The sequence below is a fragment of the Chelonoidis abingdonii genome, chromosome 2 (genome assembly GCF_003597395.2).
Source record: "Chelonoidis abingdonii isolate Lonesome George chromosome 2, CheloAbing_2.0, whole genome shotgun sequence".
Classification (NCBI taxonomy): domain Eukaryota; kingdom Metazoa; phylum Chordata; order Testudines; family Testudinidae; genus Chelonoidis; species Chelonoidis abingdonii.
In genome coordinates, this window is record NC_133770.1 from 286,079,715 (window position 1) to 286,096,558 (window position 16,844).

General features: G+C 41.4%; 1 protein-coding gene across 1 annotated transcript in view; it reads right to left on the bottom strand.

Moving 5' to 3' along the window:
- The window catches only part of DNAAF11 (dynein axonemal assembly factor 11), an 80,396-nt gene that overhangs the window by 15,548 nt on the left and 48,004 nt on the right, over positions 1-16,844 (bottom strand). Inside the window, exons 6-9 of the mRNA XM_032795046.1 lie at positions 14,600-14,677; positions 6,702-6,767; positions 2,980-3,049; positions 1,083-1,178 (exon numbers count right to left, since the gene is read on the bottom strand). Of these exons, the coding sequence (XP_032650937.1) occupies positions 1,083-1,178; positions 2,980-3,049; positions 6,702-6,767; positions 14,600-14,677 (310 nt within the window). The remainder of the gene's footprint in view (positions 1-1,082; positions 1,179-2,979; positions 3,050-6,701; positions 6,768-14,599; positions 14,678-16,844) is intronic.

Sequence of the window (16,844 nt, forward strand, 5' to 3'; positions counted from 1 at the left end):
AATCATAGGCATACTTCCAGCTACTGGTGAAGTTGCAAGCTTGTTGTTAGAGCTACGGTATATGAGTTAATGAAAGGCTCTCCAGGCAGGGGAGGACAGATTGTGCGCAACTTGAGGGGAAAAGACTAGATATAAGACACAGAACTAGAGTAAAGGAAATAAAAATTTAAAAAGAACTGTGTTAGAATAAAAGACATTTAAAAAAATACTGTTCCTATCTTATGGCTACCTCCGTAGCTTATGGTCACTGAAAGAAATTAAAATATGGGGCCAGATCCTCATCCCCCAGTTGTATCTCCTTAGCAATGAATCATGGTGCAAAGGGAAAGGGAAAGCTGCCCTAGTTGGACAGCTGGGGATTCCTCTTGCATAAGAGGAATGCCCAGGACAATGAACAGCTGGCATAGCCAGTTCGAACACTACCTTTCAGTGGTTGCACAGCATAAGAGCATGTCATAGGATGCAAAGGGTATGGCCAGAGCACCTGGTTCTCCAGTAATCCTTCAGTCCTGGCTATGGTAAGTCACAGCAGCTTCAAGCCTGCTCTAATTTACGCTAAAAGGATAGGGGAGCACAAAAAAGTTCCTCTGCCTCTTCCCAACAGTACTGTGTCAAAAAAAAAAAAAAAAAAAAGCTTGGCTGGACCAGCATACCTGCGCCGTAACGTAGTCTGCATCATATATACGTGAAGCATGCATATGTTTTAAAGTATTTTTCTCATTTCACTCATTTTAGAGTTGTAAGTAGACTTGTCTAGTCATAGTCAGTTTAAATTTTCTGGTTCTCATGAGCTATCACAATTCTTCTCTGTTTGGAGTGCAATTTCTTCACGAAATATTTAAATACTAAATACTGCAGTTTGCTTTAAATGAATAATACAGTTAAACAGTTCTAATAGGATTATTTTTTGTGAAAGAAAGAAAGAATAAAGCTCTTTCTAATATATATGAGTTCTGACAGTAAATGTTGATCTGATATCATTAGTTAGTAACATATTTCAGGTACAATCTATAAATGTTTCTCAAAGTACTGTTGATATACAAGTAGCTTTGTATGGTGTCTGTCCAAAGGAATGTACATACCTTTGGCATGCTGATAACTAAATGTCCAGTTGTCTGAGATCTTTTAGCAGAGCTGCTATCTGGCTTCACCTCTGCAGGAAGCACAAGTTGAAATGGCTAAAGGAAAATAGGAAAGAATATATTGTATTAAAATATTTTTTTTATCCAGATAGCAAACATACAGAAATACTATTAACATATACTTTGATCTGAACGGTAGGATAGGTCTGAACCATGTATTATATTTTAATACTAATCCAAATAACTGATGTATGTTAAACCACCTTCATTTACATTATATGGGAGGTGTATGTAATATATATAATATGCATGCCTGAATTGCTGTAATAGAAAAGTGACACTTAGAAAGAAAGATATGAAATGATGTTTGAGTTATACTAGCAATTAAATGAGAAAGACAATCTATTTCAGAGAAAGTAATTTTGAAATTTGTGCTTATGCAATTGGTATAATTATAAATAGGGATTCTGGTTTTCAATTTAAATTGAAAAACAAATCACCAAAAATGACAGAAAATGGAAGGTCTCTTAAAAGGGGCTTTCAGCAGAATATACTTCCAGTTCTCTCTGTCCTCTGTAAATTACAGATTGTAGGTCTAATTCTAGTCTCACTCAGGAGCGGTGCCAGGGTTTTTGGCACTCTAGGCGGGGGTCCTTCTGCGCTCCCGGACGGTGGCGGCAATTCTGCAGCGGGGGGGGTCCTTCCGCGCTCCCGGTCTTCGGGGCACTTCAGCGGCAGGTCCTGGAGCGAGTGAAGGACCCGCCGCAGAATTGCCGCCGAAGACCCGGAGCACGGAAGGACACCCCCGCCGCCGAGAGACGCAAAATGCCACCCTCCCAAATCCTGGTGCTCTAGGCGACCACCTAGGGTGCCTAAATGGAAGCGCCGGCCCTGGTCTCACTTTACTTGGTATCAGGGCCGGCTCTAACCATTTTGCTGCCCCAAGCATGGCAGCACGCCACAGGGGGTGCTCTGCTGCTCACCAGTCCTGCGGCCCCGGTGGATCTCCCGCAAGCATCCCTGCAGAGGGTCCGCCGGTCTTGCGGCTCCAGTGGACCTCCCGCAGACGTGCCTGCGGATGCTCCACCGGAGCCGCGGGAGCAGCGGACCCTCCACAGGGACGCCTGCGAGAGGTCCACCGGAGCCGCCTGCCGCCCTCCTAGCAACCGAAAGAGCGCCCCTTGTGGCATGCTGACCCAAGCACGTGCTTGGCGCACTGGTGCCTGGAGCCGGCCCTGCTTGGTATAAACAAGCAGTATCTCTACTGAAGTGAAGTTACTATGGTATAAAAAAGTTGTGAGGAGAATTCAATGTATTTCACTGTCCATACCTCCCCAGTTCACTTCTTGGTCACAAATAGTATCAGTGTGGTAAGTGGCTTTTTTCTGTGTGGTTACACACCACTTGGAGTAATATATTTAAAAAAGGGTTTGTGAGTACTTTTGAACTTATGTTTATTTCCTAACCTAATGACACTATTGATTTCTATTCAGACCTATGTGGTTACCAATCAGTTAGACCTATGCCTTTTTTTTTTTCCCCTTTTGGTGTGACGTTACAAGCCAGTAAGGCCCAAATACTCAAAAGGTACTTAGGTGCCTAAGTTACACTGAAATTAACTTATTGATTTCAATGGTAGTTACCTACCTATAGAACTTTGAGGATCTGAGTGTCCATTGAATTCAATGGCAAGATTCCAATTAACTTTACCAAGCACTGGATAAGTTCCTAAGAGTCTAGTCTTGCTTCTATTGATCTAAGTAAGAGCTTTGCCATGATTTCAATGGGAAAAGATTTAGGCCCTACAGTAGCCAAAAGTAAACCCAGAAAATGAGTAACAACAGACATGAAAAGTGGAATTCTCAATTTTAAATGAAAGTAATAAGAAAATACAAACCTTATCCTTCACCATTACACGGAGGTAAGTTGGCTGGACATCAACATCAATTAGAGAGCTGTCCAGATGTCTTCAGAATTAAATAAAAGTGAATTTAGTTTAAGTAAGTTATTATCATTGTTCAGGAGGAAGCAGTTAAGACTATGCAACTCATTAATTATGGGTTTGCAATTTGAAAAAATTCCATTTGATTACTCTAATGTAATTAAGTTATGTGAGAGAATTAGGGCTGTCAAGCAATTAAAAAAATTAATTGTGATTAATTGCGTGATTAAAAATTAAGCATGATTAATCGCACAATTAATCACTCTGTTAAACAATAACAGAATACCATTTAAATATTTTTATAATAAAATAATAATAATAATTGGAGGCATACCAATCTCCTAGAACTGGAAGGGACCTTGAAAGGTCATTGAGTCCAGCTCCCTGCCTTCACTAGCAGGATCAATTTTTGCCCCAGATCCCTAAATGGTCCTCTCAAGGACTGAACTCAGAACCCAGGGTTTAGCAGGCCAATGCTCAAACCACTGAGCTATACCTCCCCCCATTTTTGGATGTTTTCTACATTTTCAAGTGTGTTGATTTCAATTACAACACAGAATACAAGGTGTACAGTGCTCACTTTTTATTTATTTTTATTACAAATATTTGCACTATAAAAAAGAAAATAGTATTTTTCAATTTACCTAGTACAAGTACTGTACTGCAATCACTTTACCATGAAATTGAACTTACAAATGTAGAGTTATGTAGCAAAACCCCCCCGCATTTAAAAATAAACCAGTGTAAAACTTTAGAGCCTACAAGTCCACTCAGTCCTACTTCTTGTTCTACCAATCGCTTAGACAAACAAGTTTGTTTACATTTGCAGGAGATAATGCTGTCCGCTTCTCATTTACAGTGTCACCTGAAAGTGAGAACAGGCATTCATACTGCAATGTTATAGCCAGTGTTGCAAGATATTTACGTGCCAGATGCGCTAAAGATTCATATGTCCCTTCATAACTCAACCACCATTTCAGAAGACATATGTCCATGCTGACAACAGGTTCCGCTTGATAATGATCCAAAGCAGTATGGACTGACGCATGTTCATTTTCATTATCTGAGTCAGATGCCATCAGCAGAAGGTTGATTTTTTTCTTATTTGGTGGTTCGGGTTCTGTAGTTTCTGCATAGGAGTGTTGCTCTTTTAAGACTTCTAAAAGCATGCTCCACATCTCATCCCTCTCAGATTTTGGAAGGCACTTCAGATTCTTAAACCTTGGGTTGAATGCTGTAGCTATCTTTAGAAATCTCACATTGGTACTTTCTTTGCATTTTGTCAAATCTGCAATGAAAATGTTCTTAAATCGAACAACATGTGCTTGTGGTCATTTGAGACTGCCATAACATAAAATACATGGTAGAATTCAGGTAAAACAGAGAAGGAGACATACAATTCTCCCCCAAGGAGTTCAGTCACAAATTTAATTAACACGTTATATTTTTAACGAGCATCATCAGCATAGAAGCTTGTCCTCTGGAACAATGGATGAAGCATGAAGACGCATATGAATCTTTAGGCATCTGGCATGTAAATATCTTACGACGTGAACTACAACAGTGCCATGCTAACACCCGTTCTCATTTTCAGGTGATATTGTAAATATGAAGCGGGCAGCATTATCTCCCGTAAATGTAAACAAAGTTGTTTCTCTTAGCGATTGGCTGAACAAGAAGTAGAACTGAGTGGACTTGTAGGCACTAAAATTTTACATTCTTTTGTTTTTGAGTTAAAAAAAAAAATCTACATTTGTAAGTTGCACTTTCACGATAGAGATTGCACTACACTATTTGTATGAAGTGAATTAAAAAATACTATTTCTTTTGTTTATCATTTTTACAGTGCAAATATTTTAATAAAAATAATAATATAAAGTGAGCACTATATATTTTGTATTCTATGTTGTAAATTGAAATCAAATATTTGAAAATGTAGAAAAACATCCAAAATATTTAATAACTTTCAATTGGTATTCTGTTGTTTAAAAGTATGATTAAAACTGCAATTAATCATGATTAATTTTTAATTGCAATTAATTTATTTGAGTTAATCGCATGAGTTAACTGCGATTAATCAACAGCCCTAGAGAGAATCTTAGAATTTAAGCTCTTTGGGACTGGGACTGTGTTTTTACAGTGGCCAGCACTGTGGGGCCCAGATTATTATTTAGACATTGGATTGTTATAGCAATACGAATAATAAACAATATTTGTTCTAATGAGACAATTCAATTAAAGTGTGCTACTATCAACAGGACAAAAAACTGACCCCACACTAGGTAAGGCAGCTCCCATCTTTTCATGTACTGTTATATATATCTTCCTACTGTATTTTCCAGTCCATGCAACTGATGAAGTGGGTTTTAGCCCATGAAAGCTTATGCCCAAATAAATGTGTTATTCTATAAGGTGCCACAAGTACTTCTCATTGTTTTGCTGACACAGACTAACACGGCTACCACTCTGAAACCTGTCACCATGCAAGGTTAAAATAATTATCCCAATTTTACAGACTGGGAAACTGAGGCATTGGGAGGTGAAGTGACATGCCCAAAGTCACCCAGCAAGCCAGTAGGCAAGCTCACAATACAACCCAGATCTCTCGAGTCCCAGTCTAGTGTTCTATCCACTAGGCTACACTGACTCCCATATGAAGAATAACTTTTTACATTCCATTTTCAGGAACTCAGTGAACTGTAATGGCCTACACCAACACTAGATGCAGCATTTTTGTATTTCAATATTGTTGAATAAGGTTTGTAAGTTGTAAAGAATCTACTTTGATTAACGCCTGCTATTGACCAAGCAATCTATACACTCTTCAGCCCATCACTGAAGATACAATGTATCACTTTCTCTTCTTCCTTCTATTATAACTTCTTTACTTCTTGGCTAACTTTTTCCAATTTTGTGACGTTTGTAATCCTCACTGAAGAGCATATACTATTACATACCAGTTTCAAAGTCTTATTGTCGTCAACACTTGAACAGCGTTTCCACAACTTAAAAAAAAAAAAGTCATATTCTGATCATTCAGAAACACCAGAGTATAAGGGGGAAAAGTCCTCCAATACAACAAGAGTGTTTTATAGAGTCCAAGGCCAGGAGGGACCATTGTGATCATTTGATCATCTAGTCTGACCTCCTATATAACACAGACCATAGAACTTCCTCAAAATAATTCCTAGAAGATATCTTGGTTCACGTTGTATAACCAATAACTGCACAAGCTTCACTCTACTGGGTGCTCACATGGACCAAAATTCTTCCACTGCAGTGGAGAGGGAAGCGATCATGAACAGAAGAGCTAAAGAGTAGGGGTTTTTCGGGGCGGGTGAGGAAGGCAGGGGGGATTTTGCATAACTCTAAATAGGTTGGTGCTGAAGGAACCCCTGTTGTGGACTCAGGAAAGGACCATTGGAACTGTGCTTTCGTGGATCCAACAATATAGAACGCCTATAAAAGGAGCCTACAGGACAATGGCTATTCAAGATATGAAGGACCCCATCACCTGCCCACAGGTTTGGGGGTGGATTCTATTCCTCCCATTCCCCCCTTGCTTTGTTCCCTTCACAAAGTCCCAGTGTGTGGGGAAGGGTGAATTTTGAATACTGCATATCAGTGTATGACAGCAATGACAATTGCTCCCAGATATCAGGATAATAAATTCTGACCTATAAACAGCAAGATCCAGGATGAACTGGTTGTTTTCCTCATCATCTTTCAAAAAGAAATGAAGCCTAGTAACAAAGATAAAAAAATACACCTTCAGAATAAATACAACTGATTTGCGTGAGCAAACAGTTTCATAACTTTACATTCAACTGCTAGCATTTTTTAGATCAATACCGACATAATTTAGAAGATACTTCATATGTTTTTTTAGAATCATCTACAGCTTCACTACATGAATGGGTACATTACTGATGTTTGAACTGGGTTCTGTTATTTTTCGGGGGGGATTTTTTCTTCTTAACTGAAAACCTAATTAAAAGTAGAGTACACGGTCAGTTTCATTAAAATCCAGCTGTCACTGCAGGAACAGAGACATCTGCTGGTGAAAACTTTTCTCATGTAGAAAATGTGGGTATATCTGTGGCTTCATCTACACTATGAGCTGGGAGCAGGGCCGCCCAGAGGATTCAGGGGGCCTGGGGCAAAGCAGTTCCGGGGGCCCCTTCCATAAAAAAAGTTGCAATACTATAGAATACTATATTCTCGTGAGGCCCCTGTGGGGCCTGGGGAAAATTGCCCCACTTGCCCCCCCTCTCGGCGGCCCTGCCACTTAGACCTGATTATCAGTGATTTCAGTGGTCACTTAACAAAACAAAAGACTATCTATGGAGCGTAATCAGCTCTGTCTTTAAACAGTGGAAAGGGGCAGGTCAAATAGTACCTGTGACTCAGGCAGACCAGCAAAAGCAATTAACACCTGTCCCCACCCTCTCCTTGATGCTCTCAATCAGCACAGGCTAATTACGAGTTCTATTGCTTTTACTTGTAACATAAGAACAACATTTCATTCGCACCTCCCTCACCCCTGGCATTCAAAGATTTGTAACCCAACCCCAGCCAAAATCTATCACTTGGGCAACACAGATCTGTTTGCTGGATACCTAGGTAGATTAGTTGATATGTAAATAAAATCTGGTCCTGAACTTTCCCCCATCCCAGCTCATTCACTTGCTGTCAGGGAGAGCTCATTTGAGACTTTGCTTACAAATCTAACTTGCCACGTCAACCAAAATGAATGCACTGGCATTGTCATAAAACAAAAGATGTATAAGAAGCTAGTCTATGTTCATACTTTTCAATCTATTATTTACTTTCAGATACATGTATTTATCATCACTTTATATGCTTTTAAAGTATGTATTAATGTCTCATTTCATTCAAATTCCAAACAATCACTAAATTGGCACATTGCACATAATTAATTCACACAAACTCTGGGTGGAGGGGTGTTTGGGGAAATGTTGGTGAGGTGTAGGGGGTGTGTGTAGGAAATCCCTGAACCACTCTAAACATAGAAGGCTTCCAGGTTGGTGATACATTTCATCTTGGCCATTTCAGAAACAGAGGCAAAGGATTTCCCACCCCTCTTACTGGGACAGCCCGATTCTTTTGGATTCCTTCTAGTAAATACTGAGAGACAGGAAGTGAATGTAGTGAGTGCAGGACAACTTTTAGTCTTGGCAATTCATGACTGGAATCAAGCCATGTCAGTTCAGCCATGGTCTCAGCAGCCAGATTAGTTTTAGATCATGCAGACTTCAGATTTGGATATTGGACCAGTGATGTCTATTGTGCTTGGACAGTTCTTAGTTTAATTGCCTAAGACACTTGCATTGATCTTACTGGCCGCCAGTGAAGGGATCTGGTAGTCAGAAATATGTAACAATTGGTAAACAGACAATTACAAAAATATTATTAACAATAACCAGAGTCAAAGGTGGACGTCTAACAGCTATCCTGCCTTCAACATCCTTTTGTTGTTAAAAAAAAAAAACATTTAAAAAGGATTACATGGGAAAATATAATGAAAGATAAAAGCAAGTATCTTAACTCATCTTATATCCGCCAGATAATTTTGCATGCCATAATCATCTATACTGATCTCTGGCCACTGTAATACTCTACGCATTTTTACAACAGCGAGAGGTAAGCTGCAGTACGAGCACAATCTCAATGTCTTGTGTCAAAAAGGAAATGGAAAAGATAAATTTAACATGACTTCTTAATCCTGAAGCAGGACCTTTTCATTCTTTTCTCTCTTCCTTCAGGAGAAGCGGAGGGCACCATTCTCACTGCCAGATCCCTGCACCACCATCAAGGCTCATCTTACCTAACTAGCCCCTGCACCAAACTTCTACACCTTGTAAAAAAGAACTCCTATTTGAAATATACTGCATAATAATAAATAATATATGTAAGCATAAATAATGTAAGCATAATAAAGCTCAAAGATAGGCAACAATATTCCTGTAAGTTCATCATAGGGACAGAACTATTTAAGGTTTGTAATTTGGACAGTGGTAGAGAAAACCCACAATGCAGAATAGATGTAAATCTATTCTGTTCACCCACTTAGAGGGGTGTAGGAAACAAAGAAATAAACTTGAAACCCATTGTTACTATAACTAGTATGAAGAAGCCATTGCAGGCAAGTCCATCTGTCTTTTTTTCCAGACATTCGGAACAAAAAATACAATTTTAAGAATTTTTCTCCAGTAAGCATCTGCAGTTTGAATGTCAACAGCACTCTACATAAGCATGGGGTTTGACTTCATCAGAGCTCAGTGCAAGAGTAGGACTAAACTGTAAGCTTTTGAGCTAGAGACCACACGTGCCAGAGGCTAAGCCCCTCACTGTAGGGAAGGGCTGGAGAGCTTTGTGTACTAAAGGTATCGCGTCATGCCAGTCACACATGATAGGAGGACAGCCTGAAAGGAGGCAAGTTGCATTAAAGCGGTTAGAGGAGGCCAGAAGAGGAATTCCTCATCCCCACCTCATGGATCGCTGAGCCTTACGAAGAAGTTCAGGCACCCTAAAGTCAGCTTGTACCTTACAACAAGCCAGACGCAGGGACAACTGAAGGGCTACGCTGCACAGAACCCAAGTAAAATGGGTTATGTGTGAACCCCTGAAGTAAGGCGTACCATGAACCTTCGGTCTGCCTGTAGGCCCGTAAAACGGAGAGCTTACTGGACATTTATTTGTGTTCTTCTTTTTCCAGGATTGAGACTCATTTACAGACATGTCAATTATGTTTTTACAGCACCCAGCACAAGGTCTTTTTAGTCTGCTTGGGCTCTGGTACCTTAGTAAAGTAATAAAATATATATCGTTCATTAATGCTTTAATTGACCACAAGTTGGAACTTAATTTGCAAGCTTGCTTTTTAAAGATAGAGTGAGTATAAGCTTCCGGAAGTTTTAGGCCTTTATTTATTATATGCCCCTTCATTCCCCCTAGCACGCCCGGCCCTGTGGAACACTGCCCCCGCCCGTCCCAGCGCGCCCGCCTTGCAGAAAACAGCCCTCCTTCCTCAGCGCACCCTGACGAAACAGCTGTGGCCAAAGAGAGGTTTGCGGGGGGAAAAAAACAGCACCAATAGGCAAAAGAAATTTCATTTCTATGCAATGCGAAAGAAGTGGGCTGTAGCCCATGAAAGCTTATGTGAAATAAATTTGTTAGTCTCTAAGTGTCACAAGTACTCTGTTTTTTTGCAGATACAGACAACCTGGCCGCTACCTTGAAACCTGCACAAATGGGTGACCGATCAGAAGCAGTAAAATAGGACCCACCCCCTCCCCACCACTCGGCCCCACCATCACACCCTCTTCACCCCTAGTCCTCACTGACTTGCTGCGTCCTCCTAGTCAGTCCCCCCCACAATCACTCCTTTCACTTTCTCCCTCCCCTGCCAGAAACCTCTATGCCTGCCCCTAGAGCCCCTGCTGGCTCACTGCTTGCCTCTTTGTCCACCGCCACTTACCCACCCGCTCGCCCCCGACTTGCCGCTGACCCACCCCCGAGTATATAACTCAATTCAAAGACCAGGGGTCACTATATTACTGCACACAGCAATCATCAGTCGTTTAGTAAATCTCTGCATTGCACTTTTGATATAACTTTTACATGACTTTGTATTGAACCTGGTAAATGTTATAGTGCGGCCCAAGGTAGTATAATTAAGGTAAAAGAAATGTCTCATTGCTAGAACTAGAATGGATCTTTCTCCACTTCGCTAATCAATTGCCCTATTGATGAATGAGCGTGTGAATGAGGAAGGTGTGGAAGAGCGCACCTCCAGACAGCTGCAACCCTGGAAGAGGAGCTGCAAGCCAGCCCCCAGACAAGAGCCTTTGCCTAGGCTGCAGCTGCGGACAGAGTCTGGGGTGCAGTTCTCTGTCGGGCACGGGGCTCGGGCCCCAGTGAGACAGCAGGCTGGCAACTAGACTGAACCCACCACCCAGCCTAGTCCATCCCAGAGCCCAGACTGAGAGCATGTGCCCTCACCCCAGGCGCACCTGCCTTCCACCCTGGCCTCTCCCAGCCTGCTAGTGATTCTGTGTGGCTGCATCAGGTGGGATTTCCAAGTGACCCTGTCACGGAGTCCCGGCGATGCTCGTGGAACTGCTCCCCAGCAAGCCAGTCAGCGACTTTGAGGCTCCTCTCTTGGACAGACTCCTTCAGGGCAAGAACTCACACGTCTCTCACTACCTGGGTCTCTCCTTGGAGTATTCAGCATCCTCTGCCCCTCCATGTGCTTCCCACAGCGAGCCACCCAGGCGGGTCCTGGGAACCACAGGGTTCTGCACCTCCACTTTGGCAGTCAGACGTGACTCTTAGCCAGCCAGTAAAACAGAGTTTATTCGATGATCAGGAACATGGTCTAAAACAGCTTTGTAGAAACAGCAAACCGGACCCTCGGCCGGGTCCTTCTGGGGGCAGTGAGCCAGACCCTAGGTCTGCACTTCACCCTCGTCCCGCAGCAAGCTCCACACTAACCCCTCCACCGCCTCTCTTTGCTCAGCTCCTTCCCGGGCAGAGCGGAGTCACCTGCATCCTTTCTCCAACAGCTCAGGTTTGGCACCTTTGCAGAGGAGGGCCCCAGGCATCAGTTGCTAGGAGACAGGTGCCAGGCATTAGTGCACTGACGGGCCCTTTCTCTGCAGCAATTATCACACACCCTTATCCACCACCCTAGATACTCAAGAACGTGCCTAGGGACACTGAGGCCCAACACAGTATTCAGAGCAAACATTAAGAACAGTCCAGTTCATCACAACCCTCAACCTCTGCTAAATTCACCCCTGTTTTGCGACCACTCCCCCCCCAGCAAGCCAGTCTATTTTATTGTTGCAGGCAAATGAAGAGCCATAGTTTAATTGAAATGTATGCCCCTACAGCGGTCTTGCCAGCAGGGTGCAGGGAAAACAGAGTGATGGGAAGGGAACTGGTTTGGATAGGAGCCCAGTCCCCTTCTTTCCAATAAATTTGGAAAGGAATTAGATCATGCCGTGCCTCAGTTTCCCTTCTGCAGGAGATGGGAGCAGATAAAAGTCTCAGCCTGCCATGCCATATTGCAGACCGGGGGCTTTTTTCCTGGGTTACATTACATGATCCCAACTTTAGTTCTGAAACAGACCCAGGCAGGCACAAACTCACCCTCAAACAGCAACACCCTGAAAACCACAACACCACCCCAATATTACAAACCTAGGGGGAATCACAGGGTCAAACACTCACAGTTGGAAGTCCCAGCAGCTCTTCAGATGAGTGAGTGAGGGCACTGCAGAGATTATTGCTGTCTCCCACTGGACCAGAAGCTCGGTACTGTCTCCTCCCTCCAGGTGAGTGAGTGCTGGGGGGAGGGGACGGGAGAAGAAAGGCGTATGGCTTGCAGCCTCTCTCCCTCCCCCCCCTCCTGACCTGCACTCAGCCTGCCTCTGGTCATGAGCAGAGCAGTCAGCGTCTCTGGTTGCCTAGCAGCAGCAACAGCTGCTGCTTCCCAGAGAGACTGCTGCTTAAGAGCTGCTTCTGGAGACAGCCGGCCAGCGCGGGCCGGGGCCCGTCAGACTGCGGGGCCCGGGGCAAATTGCCACCCCCTCTGGGCGGCCCTGGCTGGGAGTGTAATTCCTCTGCTCCTGTACATACGCTTGCACTAGCTTGATGGCAGTGTAGCCACAGTGGCATGCGTAGTGGCAGCAGAGGCATGGCATAGGGTGCTGAGCACAAACCCACGTGAAACTGTTGGGTACATACATGGCACAACTAAGCTGTGCCTCTGCTGCTACTAGCCATGATACTGCAGCTATGCTGCTATTTAGACTCATGCTAGCTCGGATACACTGGGTTTCAGATAATTGATGGGGAAAATTCAGCTCTTAGAAGTTTTAATAAATGGGTCTCTCAACTATAAAATGTATGTGCCAGTAATATTTGTTACTTTTTAGTCCTCTCTAGTTCAATACAGTCAAACTGAGGAGCCTTTATGCAGCAGCCATGCAGAAGCCATGGTGGGGAGGGAAAGTGCATTCCAAGTGCCTTGCTGTAAGTATATCTCCTATGTTCTCTTTTGGGTACCATTCACTACCAGGGGTGCAATGAGTACCGGAACTGTCACAGGCCCTGGTGTATACCATGCAATATGAGGGTGGAAGCTCTTTGTGTGCTTTCCACACACCTGTGCAACTGCCTATCATAATCTGGCCCTATATACATAAATCCACTGACTAAATTCCAATGCAGAAGACCTGAATGAATAGTACATCTCTAGTAACTATCGACAGCGCAAAACTCTGGGGCAGCATTATGTCTAAAGAAATAATGCTAGAGCTTTATTCTAAATGTCTGTACCTCTCAGAACCATAATTCAGTACTGTCAACACAAAATTTTAATCTATTATAGACTTGTCTTTGCACAGAAAATTACTCTTTTTTTGTATTGCTGTCAACACATTTTTATAACAAAGTGGAGACACCAATACAAGGGTGAGCTTCTTCTGATATACTTGGAATAAACACCAATACTTCTGCCATTGCTATTCATTCCATTCATACCACTCAAAATTAAAATGCCGGTTTCCAAATCCCTTAAATGTGCATAGTTTTAGATTGTCCCTCCAAAGATGTAACAACATTCTCTCCATACTAATCATCAAAAGCTATGTTAGCTTTGCTTTTTGCAGCTGACTTGGTCTTAGGAAAAGACATAACTGTCATTTCACCCCCAACATGGGAAAACTTGTCTAGGGGTCAGGAAATATCCTGAGGTTCCCTTCACGGGGCTTCTTCATTCCCTCCAGAGAAGAGGAGAAAGAGATGCTTGCTATCTTATGGGAGCTCCTGGGGACAAAGGCAATCTGTAGGGAACCTCTATGCTGCCACTCTATTTTCTACCCCTCTCCCAATGAAAAGGCAGCAGAGCTCCAATGGAACCATGCTGTTGTTGGCTCCCCACGTAGCTGATGTTTCTGGAAACATCTTCCAGAAAAGTTTCAATATCACATAATAACTATGTCAGCAATAAAATGTAGGTGAGTTTTCCCCCAGTTCCACTGTCTCCCCTGCTACTGAACCTGATTCTAATAGAGGATTCAATAGAATCCATTGGCCAGATCTGCCAGGTTTCCATCCCACCTACAAGTGGAGGCAATGATTTAGTATTGAAACATTACTCTGATATATTTTTTTTACATTTAAAATGCCTGTTCATACAATTATGGTCAAACATAATTAACCCGTTTCCACAATTAGCAAAATCCCTACACCTTAGAAGGGAAAATGGTAAAATACCTGATATCTTTATCGATAAATAGTTCTTTAAATGTTCAAAAGCAAGTGGCTAAATATTTTTGAACTGATTGATAATTCGTTAGTTCCCTAATTTCAGGATATTGCTATAATTAACCTTGCGTCGTCAACAGAACTAAAATACTGCACTGGGTTATAGGATTTGTCAGACCTGTTACATTATCACATATCATCAGTTACACTATCAACCCTATTATAAAAAGCAAAGTACTAGTTCACTCATTTAAAGTTACTATTTTTCCTCACATACTTTGGCTCATTCATATTCAGAACTTTTCCTTCTGCGGTGATCGAAGTCCTAGGTGGCTTCTCTTTCATTTTCTGCCCTCTTTAATTAAAAAAAAAAACAGAGAAAGAAAAGGAAACAAAGGTTTATTATTACATTATTATACTTTTGTGAAGCAGCAAAGGAAGAATGAAGAGAAACATGGCAGCAAGTTCAATGTGATCTAGTTTTTTATTTTAAAATGACAAGCTCCTCTAGTAATAACACAGGTTATACAATGTGTCTTTTGCACTAGAAAAGTTATTTTAACCTGCCAGTAAAGGTGAGCAAATAATTTTCAGCAAACGTTCTTTATTCATTGAGCTTAACTTCTTTTTCTTTTCACAGAATATCTGTGAGCAGATTGTAATTTCCTCAGATTTGTCTAATATGTATATTTGTTTTCCCAAAAATTTAGTTAATGGATTGATCTCAAATGTTTGAAAAGTAAGGTGTGCTGCTAGTTATGATTTTTCACATAAATCATGCAGTCTCATTACTATTATCTGCAGGCATTTCTGATTCAAATAGTAGTGCATGTGAATTTAAAATTGGTTTCCCCAAATACTTATGCATGAACCTTTGAAATATGCTTCCTGGGAACATTTTGTGCTAGTCATACTTGATTACTCAAATGTTTGCAGGAAGTAAATATAAAAAGGGAATGAGTATGACCAAAGTGAATCCATGTAAATATTTGAACAATTATCTGGTAGTTGGGCTTGTGTGTGGGTTTGAGGATTTTTTGGCACATCTTTACTGTTTTCCTTTTCCTTCAAAGTTATCATAAGACATATCTGTGATAAAATCAGGGTTTCCTACAACCTTCCCTTCCCAATCCCACCTACGAGTAGTGAAATTGTACCTAGCTTTTCAATTAGTGCAATGAACAAGCCATCCCTTCAGTGCTTTTGATCAAACCAATTCATCCTAAAAGAGTCTAGATCTCCGTCATTAGTATTTTGCTTGATAATTTAAGATGGCTACATATTTAATGGATATTTGTGTTGCTTTCAGCTAGAAATCTTAGTGATATGACAGGGAAGAATTTGATTCTCGCTCATGGAAAAAATCTAACTAGATTTTCTTTAAAAGTATCATGCTGCAAATATCACATTCTTTCTTAGTCCACAACTTGTCGATATTCATCTAGTTGATGTGATTTACATATAAAATGTAATGAATTAGTAAAACTTCAAAAGAAAATAGGAAGTTGGTTAAATTGCTTCAAGATACCTTGAAATCACATCCCTCAATACTCCCTGGCTATGAGAATCTCCCCTCACAGTGTATATATGAGTGACTCTAGCCACTAGTGAAATGAAACATGAGATTAGTTTAGGACAGGAAGGATTCATCATCTCATTGAAATTCCATGAGAAATTAAGAAAGGCAGAATAAAATTATTCAAACAGGAATTTGGACTAGACACTGGAGTTAATACTCAAAAATGCCACCGAATTTTTAATGAGAAGTGGTCAGAACTTATTACTTCTCATCCAAAAGATAGTACTTAAAGCACCAGAAGAGTGCTTCTAACACTATCCTGGGGCATTGATTTAATATTGGCAAAGTAGGAAATGTATTACCTAATGAACCGCAACACCACTTTCTACAGAATCTAAATTTTCTTTGGAGATCTCCCTAGTACTGACTAAACCCAATCATCTTTAGTGTTTCAGATGTGACAGCATCATAACCCAATGTAGCGTAGTTTCAAGTCTTAAATAAGTGATTATAATATCTTTCAATGAATATTAGTGTAAATACTGTAGGTGACATTTTCAAACATGGATGCCTAAAGTTAGATTCCTAAATCCATATACAGACATCTAAATAAGTGGCCCGATTTTCAGAACAGCTGAGCACCCACAAGCCCCATGGAAATCATAGGGAGCTAAAAGGGCTCAGATCATTTGAGAAGCAGGTCACTTTTGTTCAGATACCTAAATATAAATTTAGGACCCTAACTTTGGGCACCCACCATCTTTGAAAATGTCAGCCTATAGCTATAAAAAAAAATCTAGTAAAGTATCCATGCATTGGTTTCAGTTTACGTGGAATTCCAGTGGCATCCTAAAAAACAAACAAACAAAAACTTAGATGACTCGTCAGGGATCGTGCATTAAGATTGTTCTCCTGACCCAAACAGCACATACAACATGCAAGATCTTGTTACTTGAGAACCAATTTTCATGGTGAGACGTGCATGGAATTTTGTAAGTCATAT